Source organism: Squalius cephalus, assembly GCF_949319135.1.
Source record: "Squalius cephalus genome assembly, chromosome: 17".
NCBI classification, from domain to species: Eukaryota; Metazoa; Chordata; class Actinopteri; order Cypriniformes; family Leuciscidae; genus Squalius; species Squalius cephalus.
In genome coordinates this window covers 20,760,239-20,781,823 of record NC_137138.1, presented here as the reverse complement: position 1 = coordinate 20,781,823, position 21,585 = coordinate 20,760,239, and the positions used below count along the sequence as shown (strand labels likewise).

At 39.0% G+C, this 21,585-nt stretch overlaps 1 protein-coding gene across 1 annotated transcript in view; it reads left to right on the top strand.

The window, feature by feature from the left end:
• Positions 1-19,838, top strand: part of col23a1b (collagen type XXIII alpha 1 chain b) — a 91,356-nt gene extending 71,518 nt beyond the window's left edge. The window contains 25 exon segments of the mRNA XM_079847497.1: positions 1,160-1,186; positions 1,364-1,390; positions 5,319-5,345; positions 5,511-5,537; positions 8,220-8,279; positions 9,090-9,197; positions 11,803-11,829; positions 11,984-12,010; positions 12,262-12,315; positions 12,406-12,468; positions 12,620-12,646; positions 12,742-12,816; positions 12,911-12,946; positions 13,041-13,085; positions 15,527-15,616; positions 15,697-15,750; positions 15,841-15,897; positions 15,976-16,002; positions 16,094-16,162; positions 16,259-16,321; positions 16,854-16,880; positions 16,960-17,013; positions 17,169-17,255; positions 18,248-18,286; positions 18,427-19,838. Of these exon segments, the coding sequence (XP_079703623.1) occupies positions 1,160-1,186; positions 1,364-1,390; positions 5,319-5,345; positions 5,511-5,537; positions 8,220-8,279; positions 9,090-9,197; positions 11,803-11,829; positions 11,984-12,010; positions 12,262-12,315; positions 12,406-12,468; positions 12,620-12,646; positions 12,742-12,816; positions 12,911-12,946; positions 13,041-13,085; positions 15,527-15,616; positions 15,697-15,750; positions 15,841-15,897; positions 15,976-16,002; positions 16,094-16,162; positions 16,259-16,321; positions 16,854-16,880; positions 16,960-17,013; positions 17,169-17,255; positions 18,248-18,286; positions 18,427-18,429 (1,200 nt within the window). The 3' untranslated portion in view covers positions 18,430-19,838.
• The last annotated feature ends 1,747 nt before the right edge of the window (positions 19,839-21,585 follow it).

Genomic DNA, 21,585 nt, shown 5'->3' with positions numbered 1-21,585 from the left:
GGCATTAGTTGCGTGAAGCCTCCCTGACAGGCCATCGCAATCCAGATGCGATCAGTTGCATGCGTTGGCAGCCTCCGCTCCGCATAAAGATCAACTGGGAAATATGGCCCTGTGTGAAGTCTCTCCAAGCATAACAAGAGCGCTGCTCCAAACTGAACCGTGTGCTGGACTGCACCACATGTGGCCCTTACCGGATTTCCAACTGCACTCAGAACCATCAGCACACAAGTCATCCGTTTCTTTTTGCTCATGCCGAATAGACCGACTGCGTGCTCTCTTGTCACTTGTCCGTTCTGAAAGCACAAGCACACACTATTAGACCAAGACAGACAGCTCTATTGTCTGTGGTTTCTGGCTGTGTTGGTCTGAATAAAGACACACAGGGAGAGAATGATCAGAAATCTGTTTATCATTATATTTTGTTTTGTTTTTTTGGTCTAATTTTACATTGTGTATACAACGATATGTTGACACATTCTTTTAATAGCTATTGCATTTAGAGCTACCAAGCTTGTTTTACATTTATCATGATCTTTTGCTTTAAAGGTCTTCAATCAGAAAGTGTTCATATTTCGTTTAGTTAAGTATGTTTCACAGGTCAAAGAGCTCTGTGCACAGACCCCTTTCAGCACCTTCAGTGCCGTGGACAGCGACCTCCCGTCCTCTAGTCTGAGCTTACTGAAGCCAGTGATGATGGACTAAACTTTTCCTTGCTCTACTCAATTATAACAGGGGTCAGATCATTATTATATAATATTTAGATAAGACTCCACCAAAGATAAAGTTAAGAAGCCATATTTTTGCTAATTATTTCATTGTCCTTTCCACATTTTAATCAAAATGTCAAAACTCAATCTTCCAGTGATGTATGCTAGACTACTCCGATCATTTAGTCAGCTTAAACTCCGTCCCTTTCTTACAATCAACTGCAGGCTCACATTAACATCTGCCTCCATCCATTCAACAACCGATTTGTTAAAACAAAGTCCCTGCCCTAGACCTCCCCCCGCCCCCTTTTGATCATTCATTTCAGTCAGATATACGTCACAATATGGAAGAAATAAACGAAAGAGAAAATTCAAATCTAATGCACAAGTTTATGATTGCCATGAAATAACTGTAATAACTCAATGTCCTTTTCTCTCTCTGTCTCTTTAAGGGTCCATTGGGTATGGATGGCAAGCCTGTAAGTACTATCTTCTCTCAGGGTACAGTTTTTTAAACCAGATCATATTGCATCAGATCAGTTTTTAACATCATTGGTTTAATTCCACTAATACTGTTTGTAGGGGTGTATATTTTTTTGCTGTATTGCATACACTGCTCATTATACTGCAGAAAATTAACTTCTCTCTCCTTATAGGGACCTCCAGGACAAAAAGGCAGTCAGGTTAGGTTCTTTATCATTTCAGTCTAAAAAGTGATTGAATTATTGTGTGTTGTCAGCAGTGTTGTGGAAAGTTACTTTTAAAAGTAATGCATTACAATATTGCGTTACTCCCTAAAAAGTAAATAATTGTGTTATTTAGTTACTTTTTATGGAAAGTAATGCGATACATTACTTTAGCGTTACATTTTTTTTCTCACCTGGGCTGGGCTTACTTGTTTGTTTTTTAATAACAACAACAACAACAACAACAAAAAATCTATTTTTGGCAAATGTAAATACCCTTTCACACCAAATGTGAAATGAATGAGCCTCAGACTGAAATAAATGCAAATTCACACCTGTACAGTAGAAGGCACAGTTAAAAAAAAAAAGAATAGGATGCAGGAGAAGAAAGTTCAACAGGCTTACCTCAGCAATACAAATAAAAAAAGAAGAAAAAAAAGAAACACAAATATGATGTTTATCGGAAGTCTTTTTTGCTTATTAGTATGGTTGAAATGGATCAACGAAGGTCAGCAGCAAAGACATTGGTTAATAAAGTGAGATTAAATACATAAAGTATATTTTTGTTATTTAACATTTAATTATTGCAGGTTTGTGTAATATTCTGTTACTTTCACTCTTCATTGCTCTATCATATTTTATCTTTCATTTAATAGTGCACATATTTAGAGCAGCTCCAGCAGGGATCAGTGCTGATGATTGGGTCAGTGGTACAAATGTTTAGACACCAGTGAAATATCAATTCTTTATTCCAATTTTGATACTACAACAAAAACTACAGTAATCAATCAAATGTGAAAAAAACCCCATTGCGTATTCATTACTGAAACCATTAAATATAGATGGATCTTTTTGTAAAGTTACAAAAGGTAGCCTATTTAGTCAAGAGCAGTGAGTAATTTATTTGTCCTTTGTTTGATTAACATTAAAACACAGCAGCCGGTTTATAAGACTGCTGCAAGAGACGTGAAAGACAATTCAATTCAGTATTCACGCGCTGAGACGCTGGTTTTCGGGGCGCGCGCTTTGGATGTTTGCGTTCATGGAACTTCTTGACTTGCACACTTCCTGTAATAATGTAGGGAATCACTCATTATACATAAATCAGGTAACAGTTCATGTTTTACTTACATATATGATTTCGTTTTAATCCAAATAACACGTGCTGAGTGAACGATCAGCAATCAAGAGCATTCAACAAAAGTGCTCGCTCTCTCTCTCTCTCTCTCTCTCTCTCCAGTTAACGTTAATAATAAGCTACATGCCTTGTTTTACTTTTTTTGCCATTGACTTCCGACTGAACTACAAACTTTCCACTGACATCAGTGAAAAAGGGATGCGCTCGACCAGTTCTCGCGTCTGTGCCGCTGCGCGCTCAATCCACTGCGCGTTTTTCTCTTATCAGCTCACACACCACAGCTATGTCTTACTATATTTTGTTTAAAATTCCACTAATAAGATGCATTTACTTTATAGACAGCTTTCTTTTTTTTATCCCCATTATACTCTCTTTGTCTGGACACAAGTGTACAAACGCTGCCTGGTATCTGTTGTTGGTATCGGAGCATTTTTACGAGTACGAGTACATGAACTCAGTATCGGGCCCTATTAGATCCCTATTAGATTCCTTACACAACAGCATCTGGTATAAACCAGCCACACTTCCTGGTTTGTACATCACAGTAAACTTCATCCCATCACCTCATTCATAAGAGTGTGATATTGGAAAGCATCATTCAGATCTCATTCCTCTGGTTACTCCAGGGGCCAGTTGCACCAACTGGTAAGATAAAACTTTATTTTATGCACTACTGAATATTAAACTTAGAAATGTAACCTCACTTATAAACTAATTTATGAAAGCCTAATGAAAGATTTAAATTTTCATTATCAGGTTTGTTGTATTAGTATTTATTACTCATTCATTTTGGAAACAGTTCTTAAAATTAAGTTAACACTTTATTTTGATGGTCCCCTTTAGACATTCTGTTGACTATAAGTAACGTTGCACCTACATGTCAACTAACTCTCATGTATTATATTAGCAAACAGTCTGCTTAATATCTGCTAACACTTTATTGTGAAGGTCCCCCATCCTAACTGTAACTTTGCAGGTACATGTCAATTTATTTAACAAACCCTCACCTCTTATTCTACTAACCGTAACCCTACCCCTAAAAGTCTATTAATCAACTAATACTCTAATGAGAGTTACTGTAGCTGACATATAGGTCAATGTTTCTTATTAGGCCTAATTTCTAATACAAATTAATCTAATTACATATTTAAACACACTAATTATTGTATTTCATGATTATATATTGTATTTCAAAGATGTAATTTATTACCATTACTAAAAACACCAGCCAAAACGAGATAAACTGAAATGCATAGCTTTTCAACACTACTTCTCTTTACAAATTTGAAGGCTGCTTAGTGGCTGCTTTAATCAGGGACAGTAAAGGTCATATTATGTGACTACACATTACAGTGGACTTACCTACTGTCTTTCTGGCTTGGTACAACCAAATGTAGTACAGCATTAGTTACAAACTAACTAGTGGTTACAAAGAACCCACTGGTGGTCTTTACTTAACAAATTGAATTGACTTTACGAATGGCTAGTGCAATCATACCCAGTTCTCTCGTCCTCCTCTTATTCTCATATATGTGTTTACATGGGGGAGGCCAGGTAGGGCCTCAGTGTCACTTTTGTGGGAGAAATGAAATGGCCAAAGGCCTCTTTTAAAACCCATTTGACGGGTAAACATTGGAGCAATTAATTGCTCAGAACTGCACACAAGTTGGGTGAAGCACATCAGTGAAACACCAACAGCTTTCGCCTATTACGTCCAAGTTTAGAGTCACTGGTTTAAAAATCACACTCAAGAGGATGGATGTTTTCTTGCTAAAAGCAGAAGGGCACTTTAGTCGAGTGTTTACTTGAAAGACCATTAAAGATTAAAGAAAAGAGAGACGCGTTTTTGACTGGGCACACATGAAGAAGAGGGTCTCTGCATAAACCACTTTACATAACAGGAGAGATGTACAACATCTCAACCTTATCTAAATTTTCTCCATGTATGAAGTCAGAATCATCTAATGTAGCTTCTCCATCACAATCATAGCATCAGAGGATGAAATCAAGTGAATTATTAAGTGCCATCATTGTTGGGTCCAACATTAACAACCTCTAATCCAGTCCATATTTTACAGCATATCCTGGCATATAATGATAAAACTCCAGTCCGCTTTAAAAAGATCAAAGGTGGCAAAAACTCTCCCAAGATTCCTGCTGTACCATTTTTAACTGTCCACATATTCATGTTTTGAGCTCAAGTTAACATTAAGTGCACTTAGGACAAGAATCTCATTTTTAACATACTTTGAACAATACCAAGACAACACTACACTGACTTCTGAGAATAAGCTCTTATGAAACAGCACACAAAATTACAGCGCTTGAAAAGCCATAGTGATCATGACACCACAGAGCATGATGAAAATGTGATAATCAGAATGTGTCTTGTTGTTTTTGTGGTCTTAAGCAAAGTTTCCTGCATGGACCGCTGAGCAGAATAAAACCAGAATAATATCATCCATTCCCTCAAACTAGCCGCCCACTCATAAAATAAAAGCTCTTATGTAAAATGATATGCAGACATATTTGCTGTCATCAAGAATGGAATGTCATCACATTGTTTTATCTTCACTCTTCTAAATCCCTCTCTTCATATTTCGTGATAAATTACTGCTTTTCATTTAGCCAGTAGTTCATTCAAACACTCAGATTCAACCTCTAAAACATCTGCCAGTCATTTTTGAAGGTGTAAGTGGTGTGACTTTTGGTTTGCAATGGAAATATCCTGCGTTGTTGAGAACAATTTCTAATCTGTCACTTTGAATCTTTCTCTTCTTTTGCCAGGGAATGCCAGGACCAAAAGGAGATAAGGTATACTCACCCCACAACACATTCCAGCATGATAAATGTACAATTTATTGGAGCCATCAAAGCATAACAATGATAATATTGCTCTAACTGAAGCATTTCGAGCCTGTTACCCAATGAGATACAAAGAAACTCATAAGTAAGTGCTAAGGGTTGCTCTCTCCACAGGGTGACCAGGGAGACATGGGACCCAGGGTGAGTGTCACGTCTCATTTTTTTGCTCAGTTTCATCAGAAGTCTGAGTTTACAGTGGTTGCTCTGATCTAAGGATGCCTCTTGACCTGGAAGTCAATTTAAGCCGTTTCCTTTCAGATGGCAGGGCTTGGTTGCTATCAGTCTTACATTCGATGTTGATAGAAGTTAGATCTTAATCTGTTAAACTAATTCATATTACAACCTCAATATGGTATCAATCACTGTCCGTATGCCTCCACCAAGCCTGTTTTCGCCTTATCCACAGGGAGAAAACGTGAGCCTTGACAAATCAGGAATCCGTCAGTGAAGATCGTACCACTTCTCTATCTATATCTACTCAAGCTATCATTTAAATCATTTGGCTCCCCGTACTTCTTTTCCACCATACCTCATGACCATTCAGCACAATTAGAAACATGTGCTTTGGCTGCTCTCTTTCTTTATGTTAAGAACATGTGTTGTATGCACTACATTGTTTTTGCTTTACGCCATCACAGTCTGACAGTAAAAAAAATTAACCAAATCATTTGAAGTGGCGACGTGAGCAGTCAGGAAAAGGAAAACAGCATCTCCCATGGGCTGTGTTCCTCTTTTTGTGTGGATATAAGAGTCAAATTAGCTCTTTTTCAACTCCAGTTAAGCAGGAGGAGTATTACCCCTTGGAATCCATTAAAGCTCTCATGGGACGATGGCCCCTTGACCTGGAAGTCGATTAAAGCCGTGTTTCCTTCCAGATGGCAGGACTAGGGTTTGTAGTGCAGGTGGATAGTTGACCTTATGCTTACTCTTGACTTATGACTTTTGCCCTATGCCCAGACACAGAAGAAGCAGATCAGACTCACAAAGTAGCCTTTGTGTCATCGGAGGTAGCTGAGAAGAATGTCCTGCGCCTGTGTAGGGTTGTGATGTGCACCATTCAGAATTGAACTGTGAATACTGTTTAAATTCCAGTTCAGTTCCTGAATTTGAATTGAGATTGCAGGATTCAGAATTGCAATGAATTGAAATTTAAAGAAATTCACATAACACATTTTAATTAGAAAAGAAGAAACTGAGAAACTTTGAATGTTGACTTGACAAAGACGTATTTAAAAGTTCTGGGGAAAAGTCTTGAAGTTTGAAGGCTTATAGTCAAGGCCTTACTGATATATTGAGATCATAGCATAGACTTGCCACCCAGAAAATCTCTAAAAACAACATAGAAAAAGCTCAGGGGCCGTATTCACAAAGAATTTTAAGGCTAAAAGTAGCTCCTAACTGGTGAATTTAGGAGCAACTCCTAAAAATAATGGCCGTGTCACTCGTAACTTTAGGACTCCTAATTTTTTTGACTAAGAGTAATTCACGAAGCATTTTAGCCCTAAAAGTAGCAGCTAAGCCTGGGACAGCTTAAAAGAAGTCGAGAGGACTCCTAACTCACTAAGACCTATTCACAAACCGCTTTTTGTGGCATTTCACGTTGCGATGTTTTGAAATGCGTATGCGGCGGCTACAGGAGCTTCCAATCGCGAGGGAACAATTTTGCATTGTAGGCATAACTAGGGATGCAATAACGCCACCAACAACAACCAAAACTAGGCTATTCATTGCATGTAAACTATTTGTAACGTTTCATTGTGAATCAAATTAAAATGTTCTTCTCTTTGCAAACGTATGCAGAGGCATATAGTGACAGATTCATTCAATAATGTTGCAAAGATATTGCATCAATCCATATGTTTCTTTAGGCTACTAGGCTATTTGTTTAGCCTTACTCTTTATTCATTTAGGCTATTTATTCAGTTATTCATCATCTTCCGTCCTTCGCACTACTTGTGTAGCGCACGCATTCTCAGACCTGTCACCTGTCACTCATCATCGTAGGGGAGGTGTTTGGAATCATTCCCGCGTTACAATCATCAGCCAATCAAGGTGGTCACTTCAGTCAAGCTCGTGCATGAGTAATGACGTCATCCATAGCAACGAAGACTCACTCTTAGTTTAGGAGTTGTCATTTTTCTTTACTAAGAGTAGGTCTGAAAGGCGTTGTGAATAACTTTTAAGAGAAAACTCCTAGCTAAAATCTTTTAGTGCGATTTAGGAGTACTCCTAGTGGTAAGATAAAATGCTTTGTGAATACAGCCCCAGAACACCCAAGCAACAAACTATAAACTACTTAGAAACTGCATAGTAATATCTCAGAAACCATGAAAATCAACTTAGCATCATGATGGCAAGTTGTGCACGGGCAAGTACCTGTTTTCTGCTTACAGTGCAGAAATCTAGGCATGTTGTGTTGTTCTCGACACCATTTCAGTACAGTTCCTGCAGAGTACGTACCTTGACAATCTGTGAGAAAGGAAAATCATGAAAAAGTTTCTCCAGGGAAAAAGTAGCCTTTCTTCATGAATGCATTGCAGACCTATCTAACCGCAACTCTAAACATAAACCTCATCACCATGTGCACCCACTGAAAGTTAATCATATCCAGAAGGTGTATGGGCTTGGTTTCTTAAAACAGAAGAATAGCCAGAATAACTTTCACAGGATTCAATTTCAAGTTGAAGCTCAGAATTACAATGTGAGATGTCATCACCCTCCATTATATGTATCCTAACAGTGTCATTCTCCGAATCATCTCCTCTTTCCCCCTTACGTCATTTCCTGCCTCCGTTTTCTTCTATATGACCTCTGACCTCCCAGGGACCACCGGCCTACGCTGCCTCTGCAGGCCTGCTCAGTAATCAGATTCTCACGGTTAAGGTTTGTCCCTCTCAGCCTATCATCCCTGCATCTCCTGACACATGTGGCCATCCATGTTCACAAACATCTGTGCCTTCATACCTTACTCTATTTCACAATTTTGTTTCCACTTCTCCTTTGTTCCCACAAACCCTTATGCTGAGAGAAGACTGCGCAGGCTGAATGTCTGTTTCTCCAGCTGTGATTACTGGCATCCCTGCTTTGTTTCTTATGCACTCTGTCCATCTTTCTCATTATCCGTCCTCTGCTGTCAGATGGTCTTCCATCGCTATGAGCATGGCTTTCTCTCGGCTACGGCTGACCATCACACTTTTCACAGGCACCTTCTAAAGGAAGAGCCAGACTTGTGCATGCCTTGCTGCTTTTCTCATTTTCTCCATTTCTTCTGTGTCCTTGTCCTCAATTAGCAAATATGGCAGTTTACAATGTTGTGTTGCATTCCTGCTTTGAATTTCAAACAGAGGGTAATTGTTGTGTTTACTGACAATAGTGACGAAAACATGTTTGCTAGATCACAGCAAATAATCAAGCCAAAATAGCTTTTTATTTGATTATCTTAGTATGTTAAACAAGACAATTTTTTTGAGGAACAAAAGACATTTCTTTATAGATAGCTCTTTGAAGCTTTGGCCCCAGAAGCATTTTACATGCTGCATCTGAATACCGAATCCAATCTTTCGGTATGAAACATGAAGCATAATTAGTCTGCAGGCAAAGTAAATGACTCAAGACTACGGAGATAAGAAGCAACAATGAAATTCTTTTCAAAGACAATATTCAAAAATACTTGTTCTGTCTCTCTTTCTGCAGGGTGATCAAGGTCAGGCTGGTCCCCCCGGACCTCCAGGAACACCTGGTCCCAGAGGGCCTCCAGGAAACACAGGCAAAGATGGGCCACAGGGCCACCCAGGAGAGCCGGTGAGACACTTGCTTTCTCTCTCACATGGTCTCTTGTGCCTGTGTCTTTACTGAGCTCACTCATTCTACAGCTGTTGTGTCTCATATATGAGTCACACTGTGCTGACAACCCCTGCTCAGAAGACCAGGTGCAGCTTCTCACTGAGCTGAACCCTGTGCTCAGTGTTGGGTTCAGACACACTGCATTTCCTTCTACACTTGCGTTCTTGGCAGATGCTCCCAAATCAAAGTGACTTGGTTTAAAATATGCACAAATTGTGTAGGACAGGACCTGGGGTTTACTAAAATATTTGACAACAAATTTGAGCAATATTAATAGTGACGCTTGTTTTTAGAATACAGAATCGCAGTTGTTTTACATTCTATCTTCATAAATCATCAGGGGCGGGGCGGGGTGGGGTGGGGTGGGGTGGGGTGGGGTGGGGTGGGGTGGGGCGGGGCAGGGCTGTATTGTATCGTGGAACACTCATTTAAACAGCATACACACTGGGACATTTGACTGCATATCACATTTTTGACAATATTGATACTACTCGCAATCGTAATGCAAAAGACCGTTCTACGGGACATAAGCCTTTAAATAAAAGGGTTATTAAACTGTTTACACTGTCACATACAATAAAACAGCCTGCACAGCAACAGGGAATAAAAAATGAACAAAAAGCCTACCTGCTTACAAAACACAGAAGGTGGACTTGCGCTCAGGAGAAGAACGGATTAGTTCTTTCTACGCGCACAACATGACATCACACTCTCCGCGTATGCTTTAAAAAACCTAATGGGGTGGTTGATTATGATTTCACTTTTCTAACTTTAGTTAGTGTGTAATGTTGCTGTTTGAGCATAAACAACATCTGCAAAGTTACAACGCTCAAAGTTCAAAGGAAGATATTTGCTTTTAAAGAAATTGTTTTTTAAGGACTAACGGCTGGTAGGGACTAATCGACATTCCTCCAGGGTTAGTGACATCACCAACCCTAACATTTACATAAACCCTGCCCACAGGAACACGCAGTCCATATTGAGAAGAAGAAGAGTTGTTGTAGTACAGCACATTTGTGAGTCTGCTCAAGCTGTCGCATCCGTCTTTTTACATGCAATACAGTACGTAACACAAATGCAATAGCATGTCACTCCGTAAGCATCTTACATCAGTTCCCACTCGAGAAATTTTATAGATTATCATGACAGAATATGCTAATTGAAGATAGTTAACTCCACATCAGCAACATAAATTCATCATCCAACCATTCAGAAACGTCCTGTTGCATTCTACATATTGTCACTTCTTGTTGAGTCTCTCCATCATTGTCTGACTTCAGTTTAAACATAAAAGGCAGAACAATTTCTGACATTTTTGTACGTGTCTCCGTAAGGTAATCAGAGCTGCTAGCACACACAAGCTCTTGAAGCTCTGCCCTCTGTGCCGGGAGCAGCAGCTCATTTGCATTTAAAGGGACACGCGTTTTTACTGACCCCCAAAAAGGGACACTTTTAACATGCTTAAAAAAATCTTTGGGGTATTTTAAGCTATAACTTCACATACACACTCTGGGGACAACAGAGACTTATTTAATAAGGGGCATTATACTACCCCTTTAATTTAACATATAAATAACACTTTTAAATAACACAAATAAATGACTAAATGCTAAAAATTAATAAATGTAAGTAAACAAAAATTTGCATTGCATTTACAATCCTGTGAAAACACAGCACCACCACTTCCCGCGCCCCTGTATGAAGCCTCAACATGCTGTTTTCAGTAATGCATTATTATATAACATTCTGTGATGCAGGATACTTGGCTATTGATGTGCAGCTCTGGAGTATGTAACTCTGATGGTTTCTGCATTTGTAGTAAATGCCCTGTTTTCCTCAGCCAGTTTATCCCAACATGTTATGCACTTTGTTTCCTTTTCAGGCTACCATCTAAACCAAACAAAGAATAGTGCAGTGTTGAAGGGCAACAATTCTCACCCTGCACTCTGCCTCATATTGGGAGCAGATGTTCTTGGGTCAAGAAGCTCAAAGGCCATTTCCTGTTATTGTGTCTCAAATTGTGTTTATATATGCTTCAGTGAAACCATCTCATTAGTCCTGATGCCATGCCTTTGTCCTTCTCAGAAGTGCTGTCGAGCATGACAGACATTGTGCTGCGGCACTTATCGAGTGCCTGTAGGGATACATGTCTTACAAATTAATCTGATTTTCAGCAGGTGGTGTGCAATATTTCTTCAATTTTGAATCCCTAGCTGGCTTGAATATGTCCTTGGAAGCTTACTGGATGTCTGCCAGAAATGTCTGACTGTTGTCTGCCGCTGTAACTGTTGTTTTGGTGTGTTCCAAAATTACACCTGTTGGCAGAATAGCCCTGCCACAAATCTGTATCAAATAATTTATACGCTTTTGGATCATCTTAACTTTTTTGTTCACATGATATATTTGAAAGTAAAAGATTGAAGTAGTTAAACATCTATGTTACTACTATGTTAAACATCTTAGATCTAAAGAGGCCTTACATCTAGTGGACAGTCAAAAGAGCAAGCCTATGCCTGTTTCTTTAAATATAACTTATTCCTTGTGTTTGCATTCTAAATAACAGGGTCCTCCTGGAAAAGATGGAAATGAGGTATAACTTTATATATGTATTTTTGTTTACTTAAATATACTCATATTTTGAATCTTTAATCTACAACTTCATGGAATTCAAAGTGATGATGCATAAATGAGGGTGACTTTACATACTGGCTTCTGTAATATAAATTATATTTTTTTTCTTACAGGGACCAAGAGGGCCACCTGGCATGCAGGTAATATGCCTGTGTGTGTCTACAAACATATGCGAATCACATACAGTGGTCCCTAAAGTATTTGGACACTTCAGCCACAATTAAAAATTTATGTTGCAAGCACCAAATGGCATTTATTTAGAAGAAATACAGCACAATTACACGCTTAAAATCAGAACATGCTTAACAGCTTAAGTGTAAATTGATAAATATACTATTCAAAAATAAGAATATTTGACACAATATTTGGTTACAATTGTTTTCTCATTAAGGGTACAAATGGTGTCAACGGCATGCCTGGACCACAGGGCCCTTTAGGGCCAAAGGTTAGATTGTTTTACCCCCTCCAACATTTTTTTTTCCTCATAAACACAAAGACAACCATAATTTCATGCAGGCATTGTTTTTGCATATAGGGGGATCAGGGTGCTCCAGGTACTGAGGGGAAAAAGGGGATTGATGGATCCCCTGGCTTGAAGGTGAGCTGTCTGTTGAGAAGATGGTAACTTGTAAAAGTAGATGCAGTTGTGTTGTGTTTATGAGATATAGTTGCATTCAGGTCAGTTTACTGGGCAAATGCAGATACTAAGATAATACAGTAATCATGATCCTCTTCCTTTGCGTGAAAAGGGAGATGTTGGGGATCCAGGACCCCAGGTGAGTGTTTATTGAAGTCTTTTCCCCCATTACATATCTGTTCTCTTTGAACATCTCAGATTATTGACAGTCATTTCCAACTGTCTCTCCCTCAGGGTTTGCCTGGAGAGAAAGGAGCTACTGGCTTCACAGAAAATGCTGATCTGGCTGCTAGACTCAAAGCACTGCAGGTACATTTTAGTCAGAAAAAAAAGTCAAATCCTGTGTGAATATCCCTCAATTACCTATTACCTGTTTGTATTAATATTTACTTTGTATCAATAGGGGCCTCCAGGCCCTCCTGGAGAGCAAGGGCCAAAAGTGAGTGATATATTTTCACTGAATTGCATTGACATTCAGCAGTTTCCATTGCAGGAATATTACTACATTCATTTCAAATATGTATTTGTAACAGGGAGAAATGGGATTACATGGAGCGCAAGGACCTGAAGGAAAGCAGGTTGGTTCCTAAATAATCTGATTATACTCAAGCCGTCTCGATCAATCTGTGATATTTGGTGACTGTGCTGCATTTATATGAGGGATAGAAACAGAGCTGGCGCCAGCTCAAGACACATGAACTGGAGGGGTATTCATAATTCTTGAATGGGCCAAGTTATTTTTTTTGGTGGGAAGAGAGATCTATGTTATATATTCTAGGGTCTCTATATTCTAGCTGAGCTCCCACCGTGAATTTTAGTTTAGAATGTTATTTTAAAACGTTTGAATTCCATGCCGACGTGTCATGCAGCCACACTGAATGACAGATATATCGCTTTTATTTTGTATTTTCTTTTTATTTAAAATATTCACAAATTTGTAAATTATATCATGAACTAAATGATATACTACGATTGTCAAATATGTGGAAGTAAATGTGTTTTGTCGCCTTTATAATGATCATGTTAGTTGATCTTTAACGCCTGATGGCCACAATTCAGAGAATCAGATCTGTTGGATTTACATCAAGTAAATTCATAAATTTCTCCTGAAATATAAAAGTGAACTGGGAGAAGAATAGAGTAAACTTTCGTTCCTCCCTAAGCCAATCGTAACATCCAAATCAGCCGAATAAATGAGTGTTGTAAAATGAAGTCTACTGTTGCTAAGACATGCTTGATATTAAACAAAATTGTTATTAAAAGCCCATTAAGATGCGAAAGAGATGCTGTTAGGCGGCCCTAGGCGGCCTCCTACTGCACAAAACTGCACTGAACTGCAAATACAGCAAAGTTGGAATTATCCAATTTTTTTTAAAATAGACTGTGCACAGTTGGCCTTGGTTTTCTCCCAGGTTCACATCAGGAAACTGTCCTTCGTAAAATATGCTGCACAGACATGAACATTTGGGTTGTACTGTTCTGGAACAGTGTTGTAAATAAATCTTAACCACTGATTCCTATATTGTGTCCACTTTCGGAAGGGCAAATAAAGTGCTGCTTTTGCTTTCGCATAGAAACACATAATAAAACTCCACAACATGGTGGCAACAACACTACTGCCACGCCTTCTTTCTTTGCGTATGCATTAGGGCGGCATTGTGTAATATTTCCACCGAGTGACGTTTTACAAAGGTCTGGATCAGCCTTCTCTTTTCAAATAGAATAAATCTTTTAGTAGGAGACTTTGAGCTTTGTAACTTTGCAGATCTTATACATGTGCAAATAGCTACATAACACACTAAAGAAAAAGGAAAACATGAAAACGCATCATATGACCCCTTTAATGAACCTAGTATTCATTTTTGCTGAAGTATCGACAATTAAAGTCAATCGCATTCGATGGTGGAGGGGGGACAAATTGAAACTGAGGGGGCAATGCCTCGTGGCGCCGGCCCTGGATAGAAATGGTGGTTAGCAAACAAAAACAATCTCTTGGGTTAAATTTGATCTTGAAAAGAAAACTGGGAAAAACTAAGACGTGTGTGTGGAGCAAGATGTGGTTTGTTGTTGCCTCACTAATTAACCTATTGGAGGATTTACAGATCACTATGCAAGTGGGAGAAGCCTCATGTTTAGGTTGTCACGATCACAGATGGCTGTTTTTGAGCCATCGGGTGTTTTTGACCTACTGTACATGACGTGAGAACAGTTAGCTATTTAGGTTTGTACGTTAGCATGGACTCACTAACTTTAATTGTAACTTAATGAGAGTATGCCAACCAGATAATTAATGTTTTCGCCTTCATTAGGATTGGGGTTGAGTCCTCAGGGAACCAGGTTACTGCGTTCGCATCATTGATATAATAAGTTAACCGGGCTTCAGTTGTATTGTGCAGATAATTGGTTCGTTCACGCAAATCTTATCACACTTTTGAAACGTGCTAGTTAATGCACGCACAGTACGGTGATTCAATACATAAATACCCATGCCCATTCTCTCATGATACCTGGAATCAGTGGTACAAGTACCCCAGGCACATCGTTTTACCATTTTTGTAGCATAAACACCATAAAACCGATGAGAGCTTTGGATCTTCCAATGTTTCTCTATGGCGCTGAAACCTAAAGATGTCTGAGTTCCAGTCCCGTGCAACTGATACTCAACTGCCATTGGTTCATCTGCGTTCGAAGGGATTTGCTTACCGATAGGTCAATTGCATCATCAGGTTTGGCGCTCTTTTTGGTTGTTGATTTGACGGTTGTGGTAGGAGAAGTCACACTACGGGACTGTATGTCAAATCTTCTGACACTGGTCAAATCTGTTTGCGATGGTCATTAATCAGCCGTTGCCGAACATGTCAAACTAACGATCAAAGACTTCAGATTTGTTGGGGTCTAGAATATTTTGGGGTTCACAAAATTTGTCTCAGACGGCCAAATCCTGGCCAAAATCGTACAGTGCAAACCCGGCTTTAGTCGTGCAAGTATACTGCATTATATAGTGTGATGTCTCATCCAGGGCCAAAAGGGAGAGAGAGGTGATGCAGGAGAGCCTGGAGCAGCAGGAGCAAAAGGGGAAAAGGGGGATATTGGGCTAACAGGGCCTTCAGTGAGTATTTACAACATATAGCATGTGATGTTTACTGAGGTTTACTGCAAGGATTATATTATTGTATCATGGTGTTTTAGGGAACAGCAGGGCAAAAAGGAGATAAAGGAGACTCTAGGCTTGAGGACAATTTGGTGAGTTTAATGCATACTCTACATATTAAAATATGAAGAACCTGATCCAGATGTATCTTAACTGGACTGATCTTGATAACTCTCTTGTAGGCCCAGATTATCTCTTTGCCTGGCCCACCAGGGCCTCCTGGACCCCCTGGGCATGCCGTAAGGAATACAGTTTACTACTAGTTCAGAAGCTTTTTGTTAAAGAAAGCTAAGAAGACTAACCATTTTTTCTTCCAGGGATATCATGGATTGCCTGGACCCAAGGTGAGACTGTGAAGTATTGTTCTAAAGTAATGAGGTGCATTTTGTGGTCATGGCAAATACAAAGTTTAAAATGAATTTAAATGTAACACAGGGAGAGCCTGGTGAGGCAGTCAAAGGAGAAAAGGGAGATGCTGGAGAGAAAGGTCCATCTGGGCAACGGGTAAGTTTTGTTACAAAACCAATATGCAGAAACCATTCCAAGACTTGTATAGATGTGAAAAGTCTGGACAGATACAATTCTGCTTGTTGTGCACAGGGTCCTCAAGGCTTTCCAGGGTCTAATGGCTTAGTAGGCCTGCCAGGTGCAAAAGGTGAAAAGGTCAGTGCACCTTAAAAAGACAAGACAAAAAGTCTGAAAATAACACAAAGTTCTGTCATGAAACTCTAGATGGTGCCACCCAATAGGTCCTTAACTCAACCTGCTCGTAATCACATAATTCTTTATAGGGCACAGCTGATTGGTTCCTGCTGTATCAGTAGCCAATGAACTTGCGTGCTCAACCTTCAAATACTCGGGTAGCATTTGCCTTAGTAGTGCAGAGTGCTTTCAGAAACCCTCCACCTTCCCCAGCTACACCTGTATAGATCTGCTACGGTTAAATTCATGTAATCTATATTGTACAGCAGCAGCAGCAGCATGTCTTACTTGCTCACAGCAACATGTCCTGTACTTGCTCTCCACTAGCAGCAATAAAACCAGAAGCAGCAGCAGCAGCGTAGCAGATCTATTCCGCCAAGACCAAACACATCAACATTGTCCCATTACCAAGACAAACACTTTGAGAGTTGTCATTACAGAACTAGGCCTACATATAACGCTAATTCTTCTCTCATTGTGGTTTGTTTTCAAGGGAAAACAAGGTGAACCAGGATTAGATGTAAGTGATTATTGTGCTATTGGTTACACACTTCAGTATATTAAGTAATTACTTACTGAACATGGCTCTCCTGTGACAGGGTTTCCCAGGGCTTCAAGGAGAAAAGGGGGAGAGAGGAGACAGGGGAGAGAAGGTTAGAGAAACAAATATTTTATTTTCAATAATTACTGTTTGTATGTGGGTAATACTGTATGTATGGTATATTGTTATAAAATCAAATCTCAAGTCTGGTGTATGCTGTTCGAGTACAATCTGACAAAGCAAACAATTCTTAATGTCTCCATGCAGGGTGAGAGAGGCTCAATGGGAAAGAAAGGTCTGAAAGGACAGAAGGGAGAGCAGGGACCTCCAGGGCTTGATCAGCCTTGTCCTGTGGTATGTAAATAAACCATGTGTATGTTGTTTGGAAAAAAATAAATACAATGCTCTTTTCTGTCCCTTTTATGCATGTGAATGGCAAATTCAGATCTGTGTGAATGAGTTTACGACAGCTAGGATTTGACATGAATGGGTTTTACTGACAGGACACCAATGGGGTTTGAGAACATGGTGGGGAGGCAAGGGTTCCATCAGATGCCCCCTGCCCTTTGGTACAGTATTTTTAATCTTGTGTTTGTGCTCGCATCATTTGATGTTTCATCCTGGTGCTGTGGGTCCCCCTGTCCACAACCATGAGATCTGATTCAGGTGGCTTGGCATAGACCAGAGCTTCTTTTGCTACTTTTGCACAAGTTATCTTATAGTCTCTCAATTTGCAAAGCAAAGTTTTGCCCCATATACAGAATACAATTCTAATTAGGGACATGCAAAACTTCTGTTCTCAAAAAATTGACACAATCAAATTCCCTTACTTTCAATGTTAACACAAAATATGAAAAATGAAGCCAATATATATATATATATATATATATATATATATATATATATATATATATATATATATATATATATATATATATATATATATATATATTTAAAGATTAATTGGATTTAACAACCTCACTAATTACAGACTAGTTGGTTCATGGACAACTAGTTGACCATCCTATCTGATCCCTAATTCTAACTCCATTGTAAGTGTTCATATCAAACCTTGTAAAAAATATAGATCACATGAGAGAAATAATTGCACCCACCTGGGTTTATGATTTTGTCCATCTGAGCTGTAGTGATGATGTGAGCATGATGTGTGCTTCGTTCCACTTTCAGATTTACTGCCAAAGGTGTTCCTCTGTGGGGTAGTGTGCTTCCTTTAGTCTCACATAATCATTGGTGGCAGGCTTCATATGTGATTCGCCATTCCTTCCCGCCCCATCAGTAAGAACTTTGAAACAAATCATTGATTTCCTTCTCTTCTTTATTGACAGGGGCGAGATGGACTGCCCATACCAGGATGCTGGCATAAGGTATAATTATATATGTCATCCGGGGAAACTATGAGTCCTGCTAGTTTTCCCAACATCCTTGTCATAAAAATAAGGACATTGCATTATGACTGCTTCTTGTGTGTGTCTCCTAACCGTTTTCTCCTATTGCTTTCTTGCAGTAATGACTAACCTGGAGCATGGAATTTGTACATATTGATATATATTTTGCAAGTAACGTTTGCTTTTTTTCTCCCAATTTTTTTTTTAGTAATCTCTTTTTTTAATAAATTGGGTTTTCATACAGGAGCCCCTGCAAAAATAATGTCTGTATCGCTGCATTAACAAAAGATGGGGTCTCCACTGCCACAATAACAAGTGTAGGAAAGCAACGAAGAGAGTATTATAGGTGCTGAGACTGTACTGATATTGAGAAGAGACATGAACTCAATGCTTGTGGATGCCAAGAGAATGCTGCTGATGTCCTTAAGGAGAGAATGGGTCTTAAACCAATATAACCCTGAACTTTCTAACAGACTGACCAATGCATCTACTTATATGACTTCAAATGATGTTTTTCACTGGCTGTCTTACTTTTCTGGGTGCCATTTGAACCAACCCCATGCATTCTTCATTAAATATTTGCTTGAAAGGAAGAGGCTTCAGAATCAGGGCAGGTTGGCAAGGACAAGCAATCGCCTAAGGCCTAAATGACACTGAATGGGCTAAATGGAGTGAGAATGCTTTGCCAAAGTTCAACTGAAGGGCTCGTCTGTACTACAGGGAGGAACGTGATGTGGATATTGCACTGGATTTGTACTGGTGTACCTATGGACAAATCTGTACTCAGGAAACTCTTTTCACTTGGTCAATAGGAAACCGCATACTATCTTTTGTTCCATTGCTCACTAAAATACATCAGTGGAGTGGTGGGGGGAAAAGTATAATAACTGATATCATGTAAAAGTCTTGTCTGTTTATAAGAAGCCTCACTGAATATAACTATTAGTCTTTTATTCATTGTTTTTGTGAGGGGATGTTTGCATCCTCAATGAGCATTATATAAAATTTGTGTAAATAAAATGGATAATTTTTACATTTAAAGGCTAGTATGACTTATTGTGTGAATAACTTTTTACTGTGCACCGTTTTGTGATCAATTGTTTTTCCCTGTTTTAGGAGGCCAACCCCTTAGGCTTAGGTGGCTCTTTTAAGGGAGAATTTTTCTTATTTGAGGGGGAAATTAAAAGGAAATAACTTAAGGTAGAAACCGGGGATGGTTGTCATTTTTTTTTTTTACATTTCTGTCTGTATCTTGAAGTTCTTTTTAAGCCACTGCGTTCAAAATGTTATTCAAACTAGTTACAAGTGCCTGCTATCAAATAACAGCAGTTATTTTTGCAGCACAAACACAAAATGCATGGTTTAGTTTTTAAACATGAGGAGTGAAATGTTACAATTCACCCCATAGTCCGGGTTAGTTGTAACCCTAGGATATAAACTTATATAAAATGAGCAAATGTGCACCCGCTTTAATTGAACAATATTTTGTGTGTGTTACATTAGCATCATAATAATAAAACTGAATAACGTGTGTGTGTGTTTTCAATATTTTCCCCATCTATTCATATGTTTTACACTGGCACCACTATAAATTGATAGTTCTCTCCTAACTTTATCGTCTCTTATCTTTAATACTGTTTATCCTACTTACCTCACGTGAGCACAGTCCATAAAATGCCTCAGCTGCCCTCATCAGATATTCTGTACGTTTTTCCTCTTGTTCATCATTGAAGACCTTATTTTCACTGAGTCAGCCTACATTCGGAAGTTCTCTTATAACATCTTCCTCTTTTTGCAGAATCTGTACAAGGTTACATGGCAAATGCCAAACAATTTAACTGGTAACCAGACAGCTGATGTAGTAAAAAAAAATTATATGGAAGTCAATGGGGTCCATCAACTGTATGGTTACTGACATTCTTCAAAATACCTTCTTTTGTTTTCAGCAGAAGAAAGAAATTCATACAGATTTGAGGGTGTTTAAGTGAGTAAATGCTGACAGAATTTTCATTTTTAAGTTAACTATTCCTTTAACTTGTGCTTGTGAGAGACAAGAGTCATTCTCCACGATGATTGGCGTAACGTGAGATGAGATGGAAGATATATGCATAACACTAGAGGGCGACCGATAGTGGATTTTACCGATACCGATATTTAGGTTTGACCGTACATGCCGATAACCGATTAATCAACTGATATTTTTAAAATGGATACTGGATAAACAAACAAAAAAACATACCAAGTAAAACAGTGCTGAACTGAAAATGTGCTAGATGAAAGAAATATATAAATATAAATATCTTAAAATGAACTCTACAGAACTAATTCTACAGAAAATAATTTAAACATTAAAGTCGACATGAAATCAAAATTGACCCTATTTACTTTGTTATCGCATATTACTAGTCTTGTGGTGAACAATTAATTCGTGCAAGTTAATACACAGAAAAAAATTGTTTGCCGTGGTAATCTTTAATCAAAATCTGAAAAGTTACTTCCGGTCTGGAATGGCGTTCGTTTTCTGATGATGTCAGTTTGACGGCTTGGGTTGAAAACGCACTCCTCTCAAACCGTTAGTCTGCTATGAGCAAGGGGGTAATCTTTCAGAAAAAACTGAAGCTTCCCCGGGCGCCGCCATTGATTAGCAGACCATCACCTGCTGTTAGCATTCCATTGACTGCCATTCATTTTGGCGTCACTTTTACAGCGAATAACTTTACATCTGAGGCGTTTTAAAGACTCCATTTGTCCATTATTTATTTATAAAGAAACACGAAAATGTATAAAAGGCTCCATTACCTTGTATCTTACGTTATGGCCCCGTAGAAGCAGTTTTTGTAAAAATAGGCTAACGATTGTGTCACAGCCACGCGACTCTCTGTCGCACAGTAGAGAGATTACCGTATGGACAGGAGGAGAAGCTTGCGGGCAATCGGGGGGACGTGGAGGCAAAATGACAAAATAATTAATCAGAATACTTAGGAAAAGCTTCTCCTGCTCCTAGCTCATGGACACCTCCTACTCACACTCTCCGTCTCTACAAGTTTCGGAAGGGAATGATTCAGATTTCTCTTGGCACAGCTACTAGAAGACAGACGGGTTGCTCACGTCACATCTACTCCGTCAAGCTCAGTTTGAGTCTGCGCAGTACGGTCAGCCATCAGGAAGTGAGTGCTTCTAATTGACTTCACTTTTCTCCATTGAATCCAATGGGGTCGCTGTGTCCATTTCTTTTAAAGTAAAACCCTGCTCACTTGGAAATACGTCACAACACTGGA